The sequence below is a fragment of the Mus caroli genome, chromosome 10 (assembly GCF_900094665.2).
Source record: "Mus caroli chromosome 10, CAROLI_EIJ_v1.1, whole genome shotgun sequence".
Lineage (NCBI taxonomy): Eukaryota > Metazoa > Chordata > Mammalia > Rodentia > Muridae > Mus > Mus caroli.
The window spans coordinates 71952661-71977321 of NC_034579.1; the positions used below are offsets into that span (position 1 = coordinate 71952661).

The 24661-nt window shown below is 50.7% G+C and overlaps 1 protein-coding gene and 2 non-coding genes across 5 annotated transcripts in view; all 3 read right to left on the reverse strand.

Annotated features, from left to right (window-relative positions):
- Window positions 1-1382: 1382 nt before the first annotated feature.
- Window positions 1383-24661, reverse strand: part of Trpm2 (transient receptor potential cation channel subfamily M member 2) — a 61230-nt gene continuing 37951 nt past the window's right edge. For 2 of the 3 annotated variants that reach the window (XM_029482913.1, XM_029482914.1), the window contains 16 exons: window positions 23361-23479; window positions 22661-22793; window positions 22046-22217; window positions 18601-18784; window positions 16911-17092; window positions 16429-16561; window positions 12819-12906; window positions 11964-12036; window positions 11192-11349; window positions 10414-10487; window positions 10037-10138; window positions 6802-6888; window positions 5895-6000; window positions 4638-4739; window positions 3367-3483; window positions 2195-2402 (listed from right to left, as the gene is read on the reverse strand). In XM_029482913.1, the coding sequence (XP_029338773.1) occupies window positions 2256-2402; window positions 3367-3483; window positions 4638-4739; window positions 5895-6000; window positions 6802-6888; window positions 10037-10138; window positions 10414-10487; window positions 11192-11349; window positions 11964-12036; window positions 12819-12906; window positions 16429-16561; window positions 16911-17092; window positions 18601-18784; window positions 22046-22217; window positions 22661-22793; window positions 23361-23479 (1977 nt within the window). In that variant the 3' untranslated portion in view covers window positions 2195-2255. Of the gene's footprint in view, window positions 2403-3366; window positions 3484-4637; window positions 4740-5894; window positions 6001-6801; window positions 6889-10036; window positions 10139-10413; window positions 10488-11191; window positions 11350-11948; window positions 12037-12818; window positions 12907-16428; window positions 16562-16910; window positions 17093-18600; window positions 18785-22045; window positions 22218-22660; window positions 22794-23360; window positions 24602-24661 lie in introns of those variants that run through there. The other variant, XM_029482915.1, reaches the window with a different exon arrangement.
- Window positions 4696-4771, reverse strand: LOC115032202. The gene has a single exon (XR_003837859.1). It is a non-coding gene; the product is annotated as a Z6 small nucleolar RNA (small nucleolar RNA).
- On the reverse strand, window positions 5888-5941 carry LOC115032201. Its single transcript, XR_003837858.1, has one exon. It is a non-coding gene; the product is annotated as a Z6 small nucleolar RNA (small nucleolar RNA).

Sequence of the window (24661 nt, forward strand, 5' to 3'; positions counted from 1 at the left end):
GGGGAGGGGAGGGAAGAGGAAGAGGAGGAGGAAGGAAAGAGAGAAGAGAAGAGGAGAGGAGAGGAGAGAAGAGAGAAAAGAGAAAGTGGGCCCAGGATAGTTGATGAGAAAACACTTAAAGCAGAGAAAACCATAAAATGCAAGTAGCACAGGGATTTTGCCTGGGAGGTAGCCAGATTAGCATAGATTAAAATAGAGTAATAACTGCTCAGTTATTGTGCCCTCACAGCTGTAAAATAAATGTAATAGCCCAGTCTCAATTATTTGGGAGCCAGCTGTGTAAGGGGAAAACTGTAACACACCTTTTAAAATGCCACTAAAAATGTCCTGTCCAGCAAGTCCACGCAGCTGTGGGAAGGCAGCAGACACACTGGAACTGAATACACAGGATGCTCAACACTGAAAAGGTCGCTACAGACAGCAGAAGTCTGAGGTCCTGCTGCAGGTGGGGGAAGCTAAGAAGTCAGTGTCAACCAGCCTGCATCAGTATAATGAGCTCCTAAGACAAATGACAGCCAGGAGAAATCCAGAGAGAGCGGGTCAGCATGAGGGCCAGACCGTAGCTGTTAGAACTGTGGTGTCTCCTGGCATCACTGGCTTGGTTAAAGGATGACCTGGAAGCAGAGGAGCTCTTAAGCAATCTCTCAGCATGTCTTTGTTTCCTTGTCTGCCTTCTTGGACTAGGCATGGGTTCATACCTTGAATGTTGGAGGCTTCACCCCTGACACGGTGCTTCTGGAAGGTGGTGGGACCTTCAGGAGGTGGAACTGAATTGGAATAGGGGTGTCTCCAGTCACTGCAGAGGTGCCCTTGCAGGAAACCATGACTCAGTGCATCTCTCAGTGCATCTCTCAGCTGGTGGGCATAAGATTGGTTTGTTTTGCTCCCACGTGCTCACCCCACCCCCATCTGTGCACCATCATGATATTGACGCATGCAGTGACTTAATCGCATGACATAGTGTGGACAAGGAGCTGCCAGGCCAGCCAGAGCAGAGCCGGTTGCTTTTTAGATCCTTTTTTTTTTTTCTTCAACAGTTTGAGCCAGACGACCTCCTCTGTGCCACTATAATCCTTGTTTCTCCCAGAAATCTTAGATCTCCCGGGATTCTTGGATCTCCAGGTATTCCTGGATCGTCCAGAATTCCTGGCTCTCTGCATTGTTTTGAAGCCTGAACTGGAGAAAAGACAGTCTAGGACCGTGCCCTCCAGCTTCCATGGATCCGCTCAGCAGCGTTCACTGGGCTACCTCTCCATTCCCAGAGACCCCTTTGTTGCTTGTCAGAAGACGCCAATCAGACCACCTCCCTAGGGGCATCTAGGTGTCCCTTTTCTGGGAACCAGGGACACCTACTGTCTGGGAAACCAGGTGACCTCCAGCAGTTCAGGACAGACCCCAGACACCACAGAACTTTATTCTCAGTGACCCCAGTTGAGTCCTGAACTTTTCCAAGATTCATTTTTAGATAGATTGATCATACATGTTCTTCATTGTCCTGTCCCATTAAAGCCCCGTATTGCTCATCCCCACCCCCACCTCGGCTACAGAGTTCATCTCCTAGCCACAGTACCAATCCCTGAGTCACCACCCTGTCAGAGAAAGCCTATCATTCTTGATTTTACTTTCCTCTTAGAAGCCATGACAGGATGCCCCGTTGTCTTCTTCCAGTACTTTCTGTGACCAGCAAGTCAGCTAGCGCTGAGGGAGGGTATCCTCCTGCCTGAGAGTCTTCAGAAGAGCACTTCTAAAGTCTAGGGATGACAGTGATGCCAGCCCCAAGCCCTCCTCCCTCAATACCTGTGACTCAGCACTGACCAGAAGTTATAAGGACAGTGTCTCTTCCTGAAGGAGGCACAGCCTCTATCTACCTTATGCCTAGGACAGAAGTCTCCCACAATGAGGACAGAGGTCCCTCCAGGGGGAAGTGCCTGTCCCAGAGAGAGCACTTCCAGCCAGGCTTATGGGTAGTGGCAGCATCTTGCTGGTCAGGGCCCCATAAACCCTAGTCAAGGCATGGCACTTGAGGACATAGGTAGCAGGAGCCACTGAATACACTTCTGTCCTTATGCTGTGACCTTCCTGTTGTGGCAGAAGTGGCTTTCAAGACAGCACCTCTGGGGACTTATTAAGATCCCTGTGGTCACCCAACCCAGCCCTACAACCTACCACCCACCCCAACCCAGTACCCCAACCAGCCATCCAGCCCAAGACAGCAGTCCAAGTCTTGGGAGGCCATTGTGGCCCAGAAGCCACAGTCAGAAGTGAGCTCCAAACAGTGAGGCCACCTTCTGGAGGATGGTCTTGTGGTTCGCATACAGAGGGATCCGCCGATCTACCACCTGCCATTCAGTAGACAGCTTCAGGTCACGGGTCAACTCCTTCGGATCATGAGTGTGCAGGTTCTGCAAGGACAAACAGCCTGTGTCTACCCAGTGCCTTGAATTCTCAGGTTGCAGGAGCCAATGCAGCCTGCAATATTGTATCTCACCCATGGCTAGCTCACTGTATGACATAGTGTTGCCCGCTCCGGGTGCCTGAGCCAACCCTCTAGACCCGAGCAAACGGAGAGGTGTGACCTTACTCAGAGGCCTTTGTTCTGCCAGGATGACCCGGATTTCACAGAGTGGTACTTTCCCACCCTAGTTTTATATCAGCAGTATGAAGATCTGCTCTGAGCGCCCGTGGACATATGTCCCATAAAGAGGGTACAGAGAATGGAGAAGGCTATGCCAGCCCCTCTCTGGACATGGTCCTCCAGTCCTTTTGAGGTGGTTAATATTGACCATCAATGCGTCAGGATCTAGAATCTCACCTTGGAGACAAATCTCCGTATGAGCCTATGAGAGGATATCTAGACTGGATTAAGTATCAAAGGAAGACCCACTTCTGAATGTGGGTGCCACGGTTCCCCGAAACGAGGCTGTGGGATATGTAAGGAGACATTGAGCTGAGCTTCCGCGTTCATGCCTCCTTCCTGACTGCAGACGCGATGTGACCAGCTGCTTCCTGCCCCTGCTGGAGTGACTGTCCAGTCAGGATCAACTGTGAGCCAAGATAGATTCTCCCTTAAGTTGTTTTTTCTCAAGTATTTGGTCATAGCAATATAACGAATACACAGAAAAAATGACTCACTAATATACCCAACTCACTAAACAACCCAGGTCCAGGGCCACTCTTCGGCTTTTAGTGCGGTTCTCTGGCCTCTCCCTGGTACCCTTCAGTCTATTCAGGATGTGAATCTGCCAGCTAGCCTCCCCAGCCATGGGCAGCTCTGTCTCAAGACCCCAGAGCAACCCCTACTGAGAAGTCCCTGAAATGTCTGGAGCATTTCACCGTGCGTCCTGCTCTAGATGCTGGGACTCGTACCTCTTCCAGCCTCTTCAGCTCCATATCATTCTGGTCCTGGAAATGGATGCTGACAGCCACTGTCTCGATCCAGGCATTGTCTGTGTTCCTTGGGTCATCCACGTACCCTTTGTATACCTGGAGGCCACAGCAGGGGTGAGCTAGCTGGTCCAGTGATGGAGCCCTGGTTTCCCAAGCCCACTATAGAGGAACTCAGATCCACGTGGAAGGAGGGCTTCCTGGGGCAGGATCTGAACATGGCTGGCTATCCTGTTCAGCCCCTGACCCGCGCCTGCTTGAGACTCCCCAGTACATGTTTTCTCCCTGACCAGTCTCAGGCCCTGCAGCTTCCTGACCCCACTGCTGACCTCTGGCACAAGTCAAACATAGGACCCTCCTGCCTACGCTGGGTATCCAGAGGCTTCATCTTCAAAGATGCTCCTCAGGGAGAACCCAGACAGCAGAGGCCACTGCTATACAACCCCATTCAAAATGAGAGTTCAAAACAACCATTCCAGACATAAAGGCAGAAGTCTTCTTTTTGGTGACCCATGTTGGAACTAGATATGAACAGTGGCCACAGCGTGTGAGAAGAGTATAAATCTAAGGAACTTGCTCATTCTAGACAACGTTTCTGTCAGCCCCCAGTCGGTTAAAGGAATGATCCCTGGAAACTCAGCCTCCAGGGGAAGAGACTCTCTCAAAGAGCATGGCGGTGTAGACATCCCAGTTCTGTTTCTGGGTGTGTCTGTGTTTAGCCACAGGGGACTCCAGACTCACACTATGTGAATTTTTCTCCAGTAAAAACAGAAATTATTTTGCAAATTGTCAGAGAGGAGGCAGCGGTGTCCACTGAGGCAGTGTGCTAAGGATATCATCTAAAATCTCCGAGCTTCCAGGTAACAACAGGAGTCACCAGCCACCACTTTGTTTCCTTCTAAGATACAGAACAGCTGGACTACACCCCCTAGCCCCAGAACTATTGAAATTGGTTACATTATATCCGCAGATAGTCCTAACAAAAGAGGTGCATTTGTAAATCTGGACTTAAATACAGTGTTTCAGATGCTATGAAAAAGTAGTCATAGAGATGCATGTCTGTGTACTGAGAGCAGCCAAGTCTGGCTAGGGAGGGTGGACAGTCCTATAAGGAAGTAAGAAGCAGATCCCTGTCTAAGGATCCAGGACGGTATCACACAGGGGCTCAACGTACCAGGCTCACTGCATAGGGAGCAGACCCTCAGCACAGGAGCCCAACATATAGGGTTCACTGAATAAGGAACAGACCCTACCTCTGTACCTTGCACCAGCAAGGTCTCAAAGGCCACCCAGAACTCCTGCCGGAGGACCCGTTTCAGCTTCCGTGGTAGCATCTCCCCTGGCTCCCGAGAGCCCTGAGCAGAGAGGAAGTGGAGACTAGTCAGCAAGGCCTGCAAGCTGGATCCCAGGAGCCCATCACCTCTGGCCACCTGCCTAGTGTAGGCAGCCAGCCAGTCGGGAGGAAGGCTGAAGGCGGCAGTGTCTGTCAGTTCGGAGTCAGCTTGCTGGCTGAGTGACACTGTCCAGAACACCATCCGCCTTAGCAGCCCACAGCCTGAGCAAGGTATGGGGCTAAAGTAGAGCAAGGGTAGCCACAATGACTCCATGAAGGCCAATGAGCCCTGTCACCACCTCTCACTGTCTTTGGCATCAGAGAGGGACAGGTGCAATACCTTCATTGGTTGCTGTCCCCAGTCCCCTCGACCTGGTTCCTGCCACTAAGCTTTGAACATCAGAAGACCTGGATGCTGCCCTGGCCCTGCAACCTCTCTAGCCTGAAGACCCCGGCTGACACTACTGCCCATGCCACACTTCAGGGACATGTGTTCCTCCCAAAGCAGCCACTGAGCCATGGCCACAGACAGAGGTCTTCAGGAGGACAGCTTGTTGTTGAATTTGGGAAGACCACAGGCTCAGGGAGTAGGGGCAGAGGAGGGACATCCCAGGCTGTACTTGATCTCTCCTAGCAGGACAAGTTCTGACCCCTGCCCTAAGCCGGGCCTGGTGGTGGGTGGGAGGAGGGGCAGGCAGGATAAACTGATGGAGAAAATGAGCAATGTGGATTCATACCGGCATGAACAGCCTGGGCCTCTGCATCCCAATTCTGTCATTACCAACTTGAAAGGTGCCCTCTCAAGTTGAGCCCTACAGCCAGCTGCTGTTGCCAAGCCCAAGACGTATGCAACACCCCTTAAACAATACCCTTCTGCTATCAGGGCTCAACTCAGAGTCTGGAGCAGGATAAGCAGTCCACATCTGAGCCACTGTGGGTTATCCCTGTATTGAGTTATCCCCTCCAACATCCCAGAGAGCCTGGCCTAGAACACACCAGAACGTGAGCTTATGAGGAAGCCAGGGAGGGAGCTCCAAAGAGGCACTGGGCCACATTAACTCATCCAGGGCCACAGGAGGCGGAGACTGTCACTGTCTCTGCCAGTGACTGCGTGACTGCGAGCTGCTGTCGTCAGACAGTGAGTGAGTGGGACAGACAGAGAAGATGCCTTGCTTACCCCAGGCAAGGCCCAGTGCTCAGAGCGAGGCAGCTTCATCACTAGCACCTCCAGCATCTTCCTGACACTCTTCCGGCAGATGGCTCCACCCTGGTTCCTCTTCCACCTATGCAGGGGACCCACTTACACCTGCACGGCCACAGGTGGCCTTGGGCAGAGCACTTGGCGAGGACTGGCTGGGTCTGGAAGCAGCATCAAACCCTCTGCCACCTCCCCCACACCCTCAACCTCCACCTCCAACCACCCCCTTCCCCGCCATGTTCCTCACTCTACCCCACCACCCACCCACCATCTTTTTTCTTAACCCCCCAGTTCCCAGGCAGAACGGAGACAGAAGCCACAGGGATACAGTCCCTCTCCAGTTTGACCCAGGTCACTGGCACTGCCAGGAGAGCCCAGTGCCTTGTTGGGCTCCATACAACCGGGGCTAGGACCCCCAGAGCATTTCCCCAAGTGCAGCCAATCAGCATCCGCCGAGAAGGTAGGCGGGACCCAGGGTTGGAGACATCATGAGGTTTGAGGGGTACATGCAAGGCTGTGTGAGAGTGTGAATGTGCACATATTCTCTGGTAGGAAACCTTCCAAACTTTAACATTCCTGTGGGATTGTGGGTAGGCTTTGCTTTGTGTGTGTGTAATTTCTGTAACTTCTTCTCTTTAGTAGAGGCTCTAAACACCATTTTTATCAGCCCCTAGTATGGGTAAGGGACTACTCCCAAAAACTTAGGCAGCTTCCAGGGGAAAGGGGGTAGCCTAGGCTTTCTCAGAGAGGGTGGGATGCAGCGTATGTTTTCCCACAGGCTTCATGAGATACCAAGTACAAAGGCCATCCCCCAGGCCCTTGGAACTCACGCGGGTGGGAGGAGCATCTTTGGAGCCAAAGTGCAGATAGCAGACATGGTGCTTACCGGGTGACAACTGGCTGCAGAGTGTGGTTGGGACCGAACCAGCTGAGGCTCCCACGACCACGCAACCCTGTGCGGCCCATGGGGTTCCTAGGTTAGAAAGGGTTCACTTAGCCACTGCATCTGACTGGGAGGTTAAGACCAGGGACATTGGATGGGTGGAGCCAAGTCACAATGGGCATAGCAGAGATTGTATGCCAGCTCCCGACAACCTGTCCTGGCCCCACAAGGCTCTTCACAGAGCAAAGCCAGGGCTTCTAGTCTGTGTGCAACCACCATGGCCAGCCCTCCTCCACAAGTAGGGTCAAACACCCAGAGATCTATGTCTGGTGGTTGCGGTCACCAACGATGGGTGGCTGCACTTGAAAGCCAGGCTGAAGGAACCAGGTTGTGGCTACATGGACTCACTGTGTTCTGGGAGCACAGAGTATTAACTGCAGACCTCTCATTGAGCCAGGACCCCTCTCTCACCACCAGACTCCATTCTAAATCGGGACTGAGAACTGACGGTTTTCATGACTTTGATGCAAAACAAAGAGAGACGCACCCCGGTGCTACCACAGGACAAGCGGTCTCCTCCATATATGACTCTCCCGGCTCCCGGCTCCACATCTGCCAGCGAGCGAGACTCGCCCTATGGACAGGCTCTGCTTCCTTCAGTATTGCTAGTGTCCTCTGTGACCCTCCCTCCCTTCCCATCCCCCACTGCTCAGCTGAGTTCCTAGAGTCCCCATACCACCCGATGGGTTGGTCCTGGCATGGAGCCTTTGGGAGGTGGAGTCTAGGCCTGATGGGAGATTTGGGTTATCAGGATACCCTTTGAAGAACCCCAGCTTCCTCTTCCCCCTTTGCTTCTCAGCCTGGAGGTGAGCAGCTCTCTCCACTCTACACACTCTGCCATGGTGGGGTTTTCTTCCCACAGAGTCACCAGGGCCGCCTTGAGTCTGAACTAAAAGCTTTCAAACTGAGGCTACACTGATAATTCTCGGTTTCTCTGCTGGTTATCCTGAGTCTTTCATAATGATGGAGAGCTGACTGGCCCAGCATCTCCTCTGCCTTGCACATCCCCCACTACCTCCAACTGTGTGATCCAGTAAGAAGGCTTAACTTCAAACACTACTTTGTAGAAGAAAAGAAGACAATGTTTCATTATAACCCTCGCTTGTCCCTACCAAAGCTCCCCAATACACCATGAGCTCTGTGGAGCGTTGGGGTCCGGTGGGGTCTTCAGGAGGTGACTGCCCTTCCAGACTATCCTAGCCATGTGACATCCTGCACCTCCTCTGCCTCCATCAGCAAGAAGGCATTGCTGGATGTGAGTCCCTGACCTTGAGCCAGAATCAACGTTCTTTTTTTTTTTTTCTTTCATAACCTACTTAGACTTTGGTATTCTATTATGAGCAACATAAAACAGACGAAGACAATCATTTCACAGATGGAAGCTATATCTAGGAAATACAATTAAAAAGAAAAAGAAAAAGAAAAAGAAAACAACAGTATGCAAGTCCTAACTACATACGTATGTGATTACAAAAAAAAATAATAATAATAATTGGGGTTGAACAAAGACTCAGTAGGAAAAGTGTTAGCCATGCAAGTGTAAGGTCTGAGTTCAAATCCTCGGGATTCATGTTTAAAAAAATAAAAAATAAAAGTGAGCATAAAAGCACACACCTGTAATCTCAGGGGTGGCAGAGACAGGAGGATGATTGACAGCCAGCCTAACCAACTGCTAAGCTTCAGCCTCATGGAGAGACCCTGCCTCAAATGTAGAGTGATCCAGAGAGACCAAAGTCCTCTCCCGTCCTTCCTGCTCATGTTTCCACACAGTTGTCATGACAGCAGGTATGTGCCAATCACCTGAGTGTTGCTCTTCCTCCCTGTCTCTCACCCCGCAACTGACATTGCTTCCTAAGCCGTCTTTGCCCCAGTCATCATGGCCCCATCATGCAAACATGCAGACTAGAGCCCTGGTCTATTTCAGGCCACCCCTCCACTGCTGCCACTGTATACAACCTCTGGTTCCAGGGACAGTAGCCCACTCACTGTTCCAGAATATTTTCCTAAATGCCTGCCTTCCCTTTCCCACAGGCCCCTTGGCATCCTCTGCTCCACTGCTCTCCCTGCTGGCTACACCCCATCTGGAAGCACAGTGGTATTTATGGGTATTTATGGGTACTTGCGTTGTTGGCCCATCATAGTTGCTGGGCAAGGTTACCATCGCTAATGTGGGCCCACCAGTCCCACACTCTTGTAGTGGGGGGGCTTGTATTCTAATGCTAATTTGCATCCTCCCAAATTTTTTGCCCCAGAGAGGAGAGAGTCCACCCCCATTTAATTCTGATTGGTAAATAAAAATTGCTGGGCTGGTGAGATGGCTCAGTGGGTAAGAGCACCCGACTGCTCTTCCGAAGGTCCAGAGTTCAAATCCCAGCAACCACATGGTGGCTCACAACCATCCGTAACGAGATCTGGCGCCCTCTTCTGGAGTGTCTGAAGACAGCTACAGTGTACTTACATATAATAAATAAATAAATCTTTAAAAAAAAAATAAAATAAATAAAAATTGCTAGCGCCAATAGCTGCAGAGAATAGACATAGGTGGGGGTGGGGGTGGGGTTAGGTTTCCTGAGGAGGAGGAGCAGGGTAAGGGAGACAGGAGGGCAATGGGAGGGTGAAGTAAGAAGAATCATCTTGGCTCTGGACCAAGAGAATGTGGCCCAGAGGGCTGCCCAATTGGGTTAAGATCCGCCAAGATGGAACACAGAAAGTAATAATGAGGTTATCGATAGGAGGCTGATTCTAACAGTGTGGAGGTTAGGCAGTTGCCCAGCTATTGTGCTGAGTAAGGTATATTTAAAAATAGAAAGGCTCTGTGTATGTGTCTTTCATCCAGGAACATAAATGGTCAAAGGAGGGAAGGAACCCCATGGCAGGATTTTTAAAATATTTTTTACAACATGCTCTAGAGCCAGAGTGCTCTCTTCAGACTTGACTATGCTCCCTGGGTTTCCGACCATAAGTTGAAGCCCCCAGGTTCCAACAGACCCATGCTCTTGGGACACTGCTGGAGTGGATCCAGGGACCTTCCAGGAAAAGGCTCTGAGAAAGCAGACTCTGAGGGAACGGCACACACTGAGTTTCCTTTTCTCGTTTGCTTTTGCCAGAAAGAGAAGTCAGCTCTCTCAGAGAGAAATGCGCCCCATTGCTGATGCCAGCTGAGGTTCAGCATACTCACAAAGGGAACCCATACTCGACCACGTAGACTCCATGGAAGCTGCGACGGTCCGTCGGTCCATCCACGACGTTGTAACTGATCTTAGACAGAGGTTCTGCCGTGCTGGGAACAAGCAAAAGGAGATGCCCCTGTCGGAGGGAGGTTATGGCAGAGTAACACAGAGGGACAGGGGCTCGGCCTCCATTGGTGGCTCAACTACAGTCACCCAGGCCTTTCCCTTGAGAGGGGTCTCTGTCCATTGCTCATGCCCATTGTCAGGATGAGTTGTATCCAGGACAGGAAGAGCTGCTCTGGAGTTCCCAGATGAGGCAGAACCTGCCTGGGCCTGCCCCATGTGAAGTCTGCATGCACTCCCTGTGGAGGAAGGGGCCACTCACTCTCCCACGGGGTCTGTGAGAGCCACATCCTTCTCAGCAGTGTAAAAGGGGGGATCGTAGATCAGAAACTCCGCCTGCAAGACAGCAAGTGAGCTTCCTCAGGGTTCCATCCCACTCCCAAGCGAGCTAGGCCTGAGGGCTACAAATGGGCCCAAGAGCAGCTTCATACGAGGCCACCAGCCAACCGGGACCAAATTCCCTTGCCCAGTGTGCCTGGGTATCTCCCAGTCCTGGTAGAGTTGAGGACGAGACTCCAGATGAACACTCCCGTGGGACCAGCCCAAGCATGACCCAAGCGTGGATGGTGTGAACCTTTCCCAGGATGGATCGGGGGCTACATGGGAACCTCAAGCCCACAAGCAGGTGAACTTGCGGGTGCCAGCATCCCTGTCCCTGAATAGAGGTCTCTCTCTCGTGCCGGGCATTCAAAAGGGAGTGATAGTTGCTCACTGGGTACGGAAGTGTCAAGAACAAGGAGGGGTGGGTGAGATGGCAGGGCCAGGACATCTGGAGCACATGAGAAGCTTCAGGAGCATCCCTGAGCCATGACTCTGTAAGGCCACCGTCCCTCACCCCGCTGGCCCCTTCCACAGTTTGGCCATGCAGCCCGTGTGATTTGTCTGCATGCCTGCCTCATTTAGTTTCCTCAGCTGTCAAGTGTTCAGATGACCAGAGAGGATAGAGTGGGTGGAGGCTACCATGAACTCGGGAGGACCTCTTCTCCTCCCCAAGAGACTAACACCTTCCGATATGGCCTGCATAAGAGAGAGAAACTCACCTCCCAAGGCACCTTCTCGTTAGGCACGGGGAAGCGCATGATTCGGGCATTGGGATAGAGGAGATGCCGGGCGCTCACGTGGTAACCATCTCCTGGTTCCTCTACTTTCCTCCTGATACTCAGCTCGGCATCTGGCTCATCAAAGGCCCTTTGGGGTGCTAGAAACAGTCACAAGTTTGAGTGACAGTCCCAACACCCTGCTTGCCACTCCAGGGATCTCAGCCATGGAAGGACAAAGGTCACCATCCCCTACCAGATACCTGCCGCTAAAGTCACACTTAGATATCTCAATAGTTGGTTAATATCACCAGCTGCTACAGGGCCTGTCCAATTAATGGGGGCAAGTTTATTCCCTAGGGGCTAGCCTCACCTTACGAAAACCACGACCATTCATGTCCATGTCCTTACTGGCTGAGCATTCAGGGAAATGGGCTTACGTTTCTATGTCTTGATTGATGTGATTGATAGCTTCAGTCACCCAGAGCTGTTCCTTGCTACCAACTTTGCAGCAAGATATATAAAGGAGATCAGGGAGACATGGCATGCTGCCCCCAGGAGCCCAGGAACCTGCTCAAGCCAGGAGACACCTGCTCAGCTCACAGGAGGAGGTGAGGGCTGCCCGCTAGGGCACAGGGACAGCTCCAGCCATAGTCCTCCTTCAGTGAAACCCCTATAGCTGCCTCTCCTCTAAGCCCATCCTCCAGACCCAGAACCACTCAGACCTTTGGAGACAGCTCCTAAGAGACCAAATACTCACCCAGGGTCAGCTCACCTGCCCCTGAGCCAAAGCCGCTGTCCTTCAGGGTTGTCACGATCCAGTGCAAAGCTCTGGTCACCTGAGTCACCTGGATGGCATGTCCCAGGGAAGACTAGGTTGGCCTCCTGTGATCCATGTTGCATGTGGCTTATGGCCTGGAGGTCTGGTCTCAATCCCCCAAGTGACCCAGGCATCCTGATGGGCCATGCAGCCTTGGAAGAGAACTTGGGGGTTGAGCTTCTGGCCCCAGTGGTCTCAAGTGGAGAGAGGAGCCATGCACTCCAAGACCACCAGGGACGTGTACCGAATACGAGAGCCTCACAATTCAAATCCGGGGAAGCCCAATGTTAGAAGGCTTGAGTAGAAGATTTTTCTTTCTTTATCTCTCTTTCTCTCACTCTCTTCCACCTCTCTCATCTCTCTCTCTCTCTCTCTCTCTCTCTCTCTCTCTCTCTCTCTCNCTCTCTCTCTCTTCTCTCTCTCTCTCTCTCTCTCTCTGTGTGTCTGTGTGTGTCTCTGTCTCTTTCTCTCTCTCTCTCTCTATGTATGTATGTATGTATGTATGTATGTATGTATGTATGTATGTGTTTTGTGTGTGTCTCTGACTCTTTCTGTGTGTGTATGTGTGAGTATGTATGTATGTGTGTGTGTGTATGTGTGTGTGTGTATGTGTGTTTGTGTATATGTGTCTCTGTCTCTCTTTCTCTCACTCTCTTCCACCTCTCTCCTCTCTCTCCCTCCCTCCTCTGCCTTTTGCCCCTTCCTCTTACAAATATCCATTCCTGCATCTTTTCCCAAAGTGCTTGGTCTCAGTGTCACCATACCACAACACAAAATGTCCCACAAGGCCCTGACTTCCTACCTACTTACCTGTTCCTCCAGGGAGGCCAGCCTCTGCTCCGTGGAACCTGACCTCTTCACCTGGTCCATGTCCAGCAGATCCACCATGGTGTCCACTCTGAAAGAAGACAGATAGACAAATGAGACCACAATTCCAGACAACCCCACCCAAACCCAGAAGCCCAGACGTGGCATCCTCCCGGCTCTCACTTCAATACTGTCTCTTGTAATTGAAAAGTATCTATGACACACATCTGTAACGTAAAATAAAATTGTCCCATCACTCAGACAACCCAGGCTCATGTGGCCTAACCCAATGAGCCATCAGAGGTGTCAGCTGTGGGGTATGGGGAATGGCATTCACAGCAACCCACTTGTCTGTGCTTGCCTCTTGGTGTTGGGCCATGAGCTCTGAAAGCTACCTTAGATGACAAGGCTTTTGGGGACAGCTGGGCTGGTGCAGGTGATGCACAGGTTGTTTAGTTTGAACCAGAAACTCCATTCCCCTCCATGGCCAACTGTGTTATATAGTTAAACCAATAGCAGATCAACACCTGCCTTCATTCCTGCAAGCCTGCATGCCTGCCTATCTGCCTGTCTGTCTGCATGCCTGTCTTTCTGCCTGCATGCATGCATGTCTGCCTGCCTGCCTGCCTGCCTGTCTGTCTGTCTGCATGCCTGCATGCATGTCTATATGCCTGCCTGCCTGTCTGTCTGCCTGCATGTCTGCCTGTCTGTCTGCATGTCTATCTGTCTATCTGCCTGTCTGCCTATCTGCCTGCCTGTCTGCATGCCTGCCTGTCTGCATGCCTGCCTGTCAGCCTGCCTGCATGTATGCAAGCTCACTTGCCTCCCTAGTTTTGCCCAGGGATTCCTCCACTTCCTCCCACTTGCAGTGCCAACTGCTAGCAATATCCTTTTGTAATAAAGTGAGCTGCGTGGTGATATCTGTTCAGTGTTTCTGGGATGTGACCCAATTTAAACAGCCAGCCAGGGAAGGGAAGCGAAGGACCACACTGTGTGTGCTGGCGTCTGCTTTCCCATGCACTGGGTTGTTTCAGTCCACAAAAGACACTCTGGTACCCTTGCCCCCCTTTTTTCCCCCAAGACAACCTTACAAACATGCAAGGGTGATGTTTGTAGCATGTTTGGAATTCCACAGTTTAGTCACAGTGACACAGGGTAATTGTCGAGATTGGCAGAAGCCCCAAAACTTCCAGCCATGCTCTGGGGGTGAGGGGCTGGGATCAATGGTATCTCCCTCAGCCTTGGATCCCTCTCAGTGTCCCCAGAAAGAAAATGACCAGGCCAGGGTCCTCACCAGGTCTCAGGGACCACTTGTTCATCATTTCCCCTGTCTCTCTGTGCTTCACAGCACTTGCCTATTGAATGCATAGATTTCTAGACAATAAGCAGAGATTCTGAGATGGTATGTCTTAGCATGCTAGATATTATTCCCACTCTGGGCCCTAGGCTGGAAACTGAACATCAGATCCATTCTGAGCCTCAGACAAGGAGAAAAGTCTGGGATAAGGGCTGAGAAGGCTCATGTGATTGACTTCTTCAGGGCCAGCCTAGTTCCCTGAGGCAAGAGAACACAAAATCAGGACAGGCTCTCAAATCCAGGGTGTGCTGTTTACCAGCAGCAAGCACTGGCCTCTTCTTCTTCTGTCCCCTCAATGGCAAAGATGAAGCAACCAACACCTCCTAAGATGCAGGTCATGTTCTCAGTCAACAGCAAGTCCTTGACGCTGTGCCTATCAGAACCTTCATGCTGACCCTACTGACCCAACCTCAAGATCGTCCTGCTGACCGAGCATCCACACATAATTCCCACTTCAGAAGCTCCCTGGATACCACCCAGCCCAGTATCTGGGCACAACTATTGTTCAAAATCAAATGCAGGTGACAGCAGGTCCTGAGAGACCACAAGGTGCCAGGGTCTGCATGCATGCACTGCAAGTGGGAGGAAGTGGAGGAATCCCAGGGCAAAACTAGGGAGGCAAGTGAGCTTGCATACATGCAGGCAGGCAGACAGGCAGGCATGCAGACAGGCAGACAGGCAGACAGGCAGACAGGCAGGCAGGCAGGCAGGCATGCAGACAGACAGGCAGACATGCAGGCAGACAGACAGGCAGGCAGGCATACAGACATGCATGCAGGCATGCAGACAGACAGGCAGGCAGGCAGGCAGACATGCATGCATGCATGCATGCATGCAGGCAGACAGACAGGCAGGCAGACAGACAGGCAGATAGGCAGGCATGCAGGCTTGCAGGAATGCAGGCAGGTGTTGATCTGCTATTGGTTTAACTATATAATGAGAATGTAGTGTCAGCAAAAAACACAACAGCCCAGCTTGCTGTCAGCCAGCCCAGGCCAGGATCCATAGCTCAAGAACTTCACAGCATTCACTAACTTTCTGCCAGACTCTGAGCTTTTGATGGGGGCCCATGACTGTGGGGACCCTGTAGGATTCTGTCCCTGCTTTCAGGAAGCTCATGGAGGGACAGCTGGATACTACCCTATCCCACTGTGGTGGTTCGAATAAGAACTGTTCTTCCCCAAGTCTTGGCATTTGAATGTTTGATTCCCAGTAGATGGCCCTGTCTGGAAAGGGGTTAGGTGGTCCATTCTTGCTAGAGGAAGTATATCACAGGTGGACTTTGAGATTTGTTCTCTCTGCTTTGTGCTAAGCATTCAAAATGTGAGCTCTTCACTTTGTTCTCCTGTTGAAACACCTGCCACCCACTGCTATGCTGTTCCCACTATTATGGACTCTAACCATCTGGACCTGTAAATCAAAATAAACTCTTTCTTCTCTAAGTTGCCTGGGTCATGGTGTTTTTATCACAGTTACTGTAATCAGTACCAATCTCAAGCAATCAGTTGATACATTGGTCAACCAGTGGGCTTGCTTACCTCCAACTCCACCAATAAACCGCAAAGGAACCTGAGGCAGACTCGCCAAACTATTCACTCACAAAACAGTCAACCCACACACCAGGCAACCTGCCAGCCATCCTTCAGAATGACTTAAGGTAAGAGAGTGTGGAAGCAGGGCAGACTCTTTAATGCAGCAACAGTGAGTCGAAGACTGTTCTCGGCAGAGGGTGTTCCAAGGATAACACCCAAGGATGTCACTGCACCCAAACTCAAGCAATCAGCACATCCTTATCTAATTCTCCCACCATAGTAGGTAGAAGGGGCTGTGGTCGACAGCTGGTTCATTGAGGTTTCTCAGTGTTACCGTCATTGTCATCATAACTACCAGCACCATCAGAAACGGAACCATCAATCTTAACACCACCACTTCTAACATTATCACCATCACCAACACTATAGTCACCATGACCTCCAGCACTAAGACCGCCCTCACCATGTCACATCAACACCGTCACCATTACCACCCCTACCATCATCAGTACTATAATTGTCACCATCACCATCACCATCATCATCTGCACCATCTCCACTTTCATCATCGCAATCAGGTGCCCTACTTGCTTGTCTATTTTCTCTCCCACAAGTTGAGCATGAGCCCTCCCCCATGGGGCCACACTTAGAACGCTTTAGAGCTGCAGGGCATGGCTTTAAGGGTGCCCTCCCAAGGGGTTGGGGGGACTCTCGGCCTCTGTACTTCTCACTGATGTCCTGGATTTTCTGCTCTGGACGCTGTTTCTGCTGGTACTGCTGGTTCTGCAGGTAGTTCTCCTTCAGGTACAGTTCCCAAGACAGGAGGGCTGTCTCCTCGTTCTTCTCCAGCTTGTTCTCTGGAGACAGGATAGGGTTAACAGGGACCCCATAACTCACCCAGGGCCCCATGGAAAGAGTCTATTACCCCATCCATCTCCAGGCCCAGGGAGCTACTGACTCATTCCAGAGGCAGGGACAGCCCAACATGAGAGCTTAGCATGCCTACTGACTGTCCAGGGCTTTGGGAACCCTAAATCCTGCCTCCATCTTCCCTCCCCAACTATTGTCTGCTGGCAATCTTTATTTAACAATCAGAATTAACTGAGGGCAGGTTCCCAGATGCTCTCATGCAAACATTTTGTAGGGAGCCAATTAGCGTCCATACTCAGGATGGTGGGACTGCAGTGTGGGGACAAGGGGACTCACTGAGCTGCTTATGCCTCTTGGCAGGGATCTTCAGGACAATCCTCTTGATCAGGAGCTGCAGGTGGCTGAGGAGGATGAGTGGGGGAGGGGCCGGGGGCCGGCCATGGTACTCCTCGATCAGGTCGTGGCGCTGGAATTTCCAGATCTGGTCTGTGTGTTCCTGCACCTCCTGGAAGGTGTAGCTGGTGGGAGGCAGAAGTGCATGTATCAGAATGTTTGTGGGACACAGCAGTCCAGCCTGGAAGAGCAGAGGCAGGTGAGCAGAAAGCACGCCAAACGCTGAGAGGCAGCCAGCATCTGGGAAGCCGGTGAGGAACAGGAAAGCACGGGAGTTTTAGATTTGTATTCAGGAATAAGCATCGGGGAGGGGCTAGACAGAGCTAATGTGTGTATCTAGTGGTTTGGACAAGCAGAAGATGATGTCACAGATACTTCAGGTACCCAAGTCTGACATGGAGACCCAGGAGCAAGGGAAGGGACATGTACCACTTTGTCAGATGGCTTTTCCTGCCTAAGGGACAGAGTCCTCCCCACTCCCTACCCAGACCCCTTACCCTGATCTCAGATAGCACAGGTGATTCTTAATGTTCAGAATACTCTAAAACAGAAGGGGCAGACCCCAAACTCAGCTGCTAAGAAAAGAATGAACAGTGCACACCATAACAATGAGACTTCCCAAGCTCCCAGCCACCCAGAACCTGTCTGCTGAGACAGAAGGGTCAAGGGCTCAAGGGTTTAATTAGCTGTGGGCAGGTTGGACCTTCCATGGCTAAGCTGATCCCCAGCAGAGTAGGAGAAGGTTTTAGGGCGCAAGTCAGTGGACCAGTGTAGCTGCTTATATTTTGATGCTAATTGGGTCCCCAAAACTATTTGCATGAGAGTGTCTGCTGCACAGCTTCTGAGAACCTGCCCCCCAGTTAATTCTGATTGGTAAATAAAGATGCCAGCAGCCACTAGCTAGGGAGGAGAGACAGAGGCAGGATTTAGGGTCCCCAGGCTTCTCCAGGGGGAAGAGAGGAAGGAGAGACTCCATGCCTGATGAGTGTGCAGAAGAAAGAAGCAGAGACGCCTTGGAAAGGGGCCAAGAGAACATGGCTGCTCAATTGGGTCAAGAGCAGCCAAGATGGAATGTAGAAATCAGTAAGCAATAACTCGGAATTATCAGCGGGAGGTAGATTCTAACATCATGGAAGGTAGACAGTTGCCCAGCTATTGTGCTGCCTAAGGCATATTAAAATATGAGGGGTGGGGGAGGCTGGAAAGATGGCTCAACAGTTAAGAGCACTGACTACTTTTCTGAAGGTCCTGAGTTCGAATCCCAGCAACCACAAGGTGGCTCACAACCATCCGTAATGAGATCTGATACCCTTTTCTGGGGTGTCTAAAGACAACTACAGTGTACTTACATATAACAAATAAAGAAATCTTTAAAAAATAATAATAATAAAAGCTATGTCTGTCTTTTATTTGGGAACATAAACCATTGAGGCGGGTAGTAACCCCACACTGGGATTTATTTTAAATTATTAATAGTACAGACAAGGGCTTCTGGGCCCTTAGGAATGGTGACACAGACAGGATGACATGCTGGCCACGGCCACACACATACACACATATCAGGTTGTCATGTGGCTGCCTGTGTACACACCAGCCCAGGAGAGCCCTGCCCTACACAGGAGCCCACACTCACTTGAACATGGCTATGAGCAGGTTAAGCAGCAGGATGTTGGCAAAGAGCAGGTAGAGGCAGAGCAGGGTGACAGTCAGCCACTCGGGGAAGGCGGGCGCCTGCCCCGTCCAGTCACTCTCAGGACACTTGGGCTTGTAGGGGTCCGTGCCATTGGGGCTGCACTGGTCCATGCTGAAATTCACACCTTTGGGCAACCAAAAAAACATGCAGTGAGTTACCAGGGCAACCAAAAAACATGCAGTCAGTCTCTGGGAACTGGCTGCCAGGGACCCTGGCCATTGGGTCACTGAGGGTCCCCACAGGCTTGGACACTTGCATCCCAGGAATTAAGGGCTGGGTGTCTGATTAGGGTCCAAAGCCTGAGAATAGGACCATTTATACTAGGATATCTTCAAACAGGCAATGGGTTGTTTAGGGGAGCCTGGAGCCAGAGCTGTCTTGCAGATTGGCACACTGCACCCCGGGATCCACCCGTCTCTCTCCCAAGGCATTTCTCATGGCTATAGTCATTAGTGTATGGATCCTGATCCTGAGAAATTTAGTTAGAAGGAAATGATTTTAAAAGAAATAATCGGGGGCTACAGAGGCAGCTCAGCAGGTACGATTACATAACGGCCCTGCCAGGGAAACCAAGTGCAGTTCCCAGTACCCACTCCAAGGGGCGCTCAACAGCTGTAACTCCAGAGCCTGAGGATCAGATACTGCGGGCATTACTGTCATATACACACACATACCCTCATACGGATACACAACATACATACGCATTAAAAATTAACTAAATCTGAAAAATAATAGGAATTTTAAAAAAAGGAAAAAGAAAGAAAATAACAGCAAAACCATTAAAAAGACCATACCCAAGAATGAACTTAATAGCTGCAGACTTTGACAGAGAGCCAGGATAACTCAGTGGGAGATGCTTGTCAGCTAGTGCTGCTGGGACAAGGGACATCCTCATGGGAAAGAGTGACCCTTATGAATCCTGGTGATATATAGAGTGCCAGTATTGGGGAAGCAGAGGCAGGGGAGTCACTGACAGTTTCAGGACCATGCATTTAAAAACAAACAAACAAACAAACAAACAAACAAACAAACAAATAAGGGCTGAAGACATTGGATCCTCTTCCAGAGGGTCTGGGTTCAGTTCCCAGCATCCACATGGCAGCCACAACTCTCTCTAACTCCATTTCCAGGGGATCTGGTGCCTTCTTCTGGCCTCCCCGGGCACTAAGCATACCCGTAATGCATAGATATATACATGCAAACAAAACACCAATACATACAAAATTACAAAGGAAAATACAAGAGCAACCCTTATCTCACACACAAACATGTGTAGATAAAGCAGATCTGTGGCTGCCAAGGGGGCCAGGACAGTGTCACCGATGGGGCAGGGCTGAACGCTAGCCTTTGCAAAAGGGACGGAGGCCAAAGGAACGATCAGAAGCTATAAACCCTCACAAGGCAAGCAGAACCTTTTGAGTCTTGGGTTCGGCAGTGTCTTCTCCACTGTGATCAAGAGGCCTGAGTGATTTTTAAAAGTCAAGCCACACCTCATTAAAATTCTATGCTTCAAAGAAAGTTGTCTTTTCATAAATAAAATAGAAAGACCAGCCCTGTCATAACAGAAAGTGCTGCACACTGGCTCAACAATAAAAGTCTTAAAAGCTCAATAATAAAAAAATATAATGGAAGAGGGAAAATGAGCACCAGATAGAAATGGATATTTCCCCTAAGAAGTTCCACAAATGGTCCAGAAAGTAAGCACGTGGAAATACGTCCACAGAAGCCATTAGAGAAATGTCAATCAAATCCACAGGAAGACACCGCCCACACCCACCTGACATTCACAAGTGTGAGCACAAAAAAACTGAAGCACGTACCCTCTGTGGAAATAGTTTGGCATGTTCACAGAGTTAAACACACCTACACGGGAGCACAGATGTAAGTTCACACCAGCGGCAGCCACAGTAGCCAAAACCCAGATGGAACACAAGTGCTCCCAGCTTACAGATAACTAAAAGGTGCTCCATCCATGCAGAAAAATACAATGTATTGATAAAGTGGGGTGAAGTGCTAATTCCTTTCGCTCCACCCCACTCCTGGGAACCCTGAACATGACACAGGTGACAAAGCCAGACACAGCCAACTTCATGCCACCTTAGCTCTAGAATGTGTGACATGTCCTAGAGAGTAAATGTATAGATGATGGGGTGGGGGGTGGGGGTTGTAGGACTGAGGGAGGATGGCAGCAGCTGTTGATGGGGTGGGGTCTGAAGCTAGCTTTGGTAAGACACCACTCATGTGTCATGTGTGGACCTACTGTGGGTAGCTGTGATGTGGGAAGTCTACCTGAAGGATGTCGGTTAAAAAGAACAACAGTGGGGGTTGGAGAGATGGCTCAGCGGTTAAGAGCACTGACTGCTCTTTTCGAGGTCCTGAGTTCAGTTCCCAGCTAGCACAGAATGGCTCACAGCCATCTGTAATGTAATCTGGTATTCTCATATACATGTAAAAAATAACAACAAAACAACATGCATATTGACTAGGAAAGAGTAAAATGTTTCCCTCACGGTGTGAGAACTTGTTAAAAAACAGATGTTATGCCTCACACTTTCAAGACCAGTGCCAAGGAGGAGACCGGTGGATCCCTGGGACTCTGCTCAGTCAGTTTAGCCTACGAGGCAAGTTCCAGACCACTGAGAGATCCTGTCTCAAAAAAAAATGAGGGCCTGGAAAGATGGCTCAATGGTTAAGAGTCCTTCCAGAGGAGCCGGGTTCGATTCCCAATACCCACATGGATGCTACAGTTACACAGTGAGCACTCAAACACACTCATACACGTAAAATAGAAATTAAGGAAAAAGTGAAAACCAAACAAACAAAATGGGTGGCTCCTACGAAATGACACCTGACGTTGTCCTCTGGCAACCACACATACATACACGCTTACACACATGCACTCACACAGGTGTGCACATACACATACACACACACACACATGCTCACATACATACACTCATACATGTACATGCACACACAGGCTCACATACAGGCAAAGGTACACACATATACATACACACACACACACACACACACACACATGAAAGTCATCTTTGTGTCAGAGAGTAAGAAGTAATTTCTGACTATAGTGGGGTGAGGGAAAGGGGGACAGGGTGACAGTCAGCTGCGCCCATATGTCTCCAGCATAGCTTAAGTTCTTGGTCACACACTCCTCGTTGATGGGGAAATGCAGGTACCTTCACTCTCTGTTGGGGACCATCAACATCCAAGGCAAGCTGACCCAATGGAGCCCCAGACTTTCCCAGTCCTTAGAAAGCCACACAGCTGGCTGGAAATGAACCCCATCTCTGAGAGAGTCCTAGGGGGATCCCCGTCTCCATCTCTATTCTTCTTGCCCCTTAGATGCCCACAAGCTGGCTCCTACCGTCAATGTAGGTTGGGATCTGCCCAAAGATGGTCAGGTAAGAGTGATAGACAACCCCACGGAAGATCCAGTCCACGCGGCTCTCGTTGTGTATGAGAATGGCCTGCTTAGCCACGCCGAAGGACACCACCCACACCGCCAGGAGAAAGAGGAAGAAGAAGACGTCCTTCATCTGCAGAGAGTGAAACAACAGGTTGCACCTTGGATGGCCTCTCCCCACTATCACCCGGATATGGATGCAAGATGCTGGGGAGCATCCCAGGGCCTCCATGCAACCCCACAAAGCACACTGACATCTTCATAGGGTGTACCCCAAGACATGGAGTGGGATCAATGTTAACCCAAAGAATAAAGGGCTTGCATTCTGAACAGCAGTGGGGTCCATGTTGGGACTGTGAAGTGAGAAACATGGAAGGCAGCCTGGAGGAGGTGGCATTCAGAAAACAGTATGAGGGATGTTCGTACATTCTGGGGATGAGGCAGAGCCAAGACACAGTACAAGCAGTAAACTCCACCCCTTCCTACATCCTTCATGATGAGCACAGTTCTCAGCTTCCCTCACAGTGGCCATGGGCTCCAGCCCCTCCCAAGTCAGCCCCTCCCTTGTGCCCTCACCATCCGCTTCACGATGATTATCTTGGGCCCCAGTGTCTTGCTAATAGTGAAGATGTGCATGAGACGGAGACAGAACATGATGAAGTCCAAAGACAGGATGATGCGCCCAGGGTACAGTGTCGCTGGGATGAGCCTGGTGGTAGGCAGGGTACCATCTCAGCCTCTGCACGCCAGGAGGCAGGGGTTTGCAAAACCTCTCCCTACTTGGGGTGGTCCTTGGTGGTACAGGGCTCTGGAGGAGCCAGGCTTAAATACATCAAAGGTAAGGGTGACATCAAGGGCAGACTATTTACAGAGAACTGAGTTGGACAAGGACATCTAAGAAATAATTGAGGAATTTTGGCCATACCTATCTCACTTCAAGAAGAGAGAGGGCCACCACCTCTCAGATACACAACTGTCATGAGTGGGGTGTAACCCCACATCGAGGAGCAAAGGGGAGACTCTGTGTCTGGAAAGCTCAGAAAACCGTGACTGGCGGCCCGTGCATAAGACTGCAACCCAGGATGGATAAAGAGCAGTCACACACCCCAACACCATCTCGACATCAATGCCACATGGTCTGGGTCATCCACAGACAGGCAAGAGTTGGGGTTCAGAGATCACCTGTCAGGAGGTCAAGCCAGCTACCCACCTTCTCTTAAACTGGATGGGTCCGGGTGCCACACAGGGAGAAGGCCAGGGCACTCTGGCTACTCACCGACAAGTCAGTCCTACTACGAAGAGCAGAATGGCCCCAACGTCCAGTTTGTTCCAGAAGTCACTGAAGTACAGGGACGCCATCTTCATTAGTCCACAGCCATCAGGATCGTAGAATAGCTACTGAGGAGACAACAGTTAGGGGAGGCCAACATCTCTATCGGTGTCACAGAAGCAAAGCCCTTTGTGGAGAGATCTTGACTATGGTGGGGGCCAGCAGGACACAGGGCAGACCTTGGCACTCAACAAATTCAACAAATAGCACATATTGAGGTAAGTTCCTACCCGACTTCACTGCTAGTATCCCATGGACCAGGGATGCTATTCTGTGTGTACATGTGTGCGCATGAACATGTGTGAATGAGTGTATGTGTGTGTGCACTCATGTATGCTGGAGAACCTCCCTCCTCCCTACCAGCACCTCCCACAAGGATCTCCACTCTATCCAGAATGATGCCTACTTCCATGAGACCCCAGGATCCTCACATGGTCTGCCTGGCCGTAACCCTCATCCTTTTTGTTACCACGTCCCCAACAAAGGCATGTCTTTTCTCTGGTCCTGAGGGACAGAGTCTAAGAGACATATATATGTGCCCTCTATCTTGGGACTGCCATGTGAGGTGAGTTCAGGGGACATAAAAGCTCTGACCTTCATGGAAGGTCTGGCTACAGAAGCCGAGGAAGCCCAAACTTCCAGACCCTCAGCATTGTTCCAGCCCCATCCAGCTCCAGCCCCATGGCTCCTCTCTGGGGTCTCCTCTTTCTTCTTTGGGTCTCCCAACAGAAAGTGTCCACCCAATATAATCTGATACCACAAGGATACAGTGGGACCCTGAGTGAAGAGCTAGTCTGCTCAATGATCCTGAAGGCCTTTATCCTAGGAGGTGACCTCAAGACCCTGGAATGTCCAGCCTCACAGGAGTGTCATGTTTATCAGGAGTGTGAGCTAGTCCAGGTCATCATATAGGCACTCAGGACTAGTTCAACTCTAAAGGGACTGGAGACAGATCAGCCATGAGGACAGAGGCTTGTCTGTGTACAGCCCCCAGTACAAACCCTGGACCCTGGAGCTTGCGAAAGATGCTTGAGTGACCCTGTCCCTAAATGTCATTACACATCCTTTCAGGGAGTATCAGATTCTGTCCCTGCCTCAGGAAAGTGACCTCTGGATACTCTGGGTCAGCCGTCCTTGGGTGGCCCGGTACCCTCCGTGTTTGGCACGTTTTACTCTAAGCCCCTTTTGTGGAATGAGCAATGTGCATGGCTCTCCATCGGCCCAAGTCTTTTGCAAATGATCACACA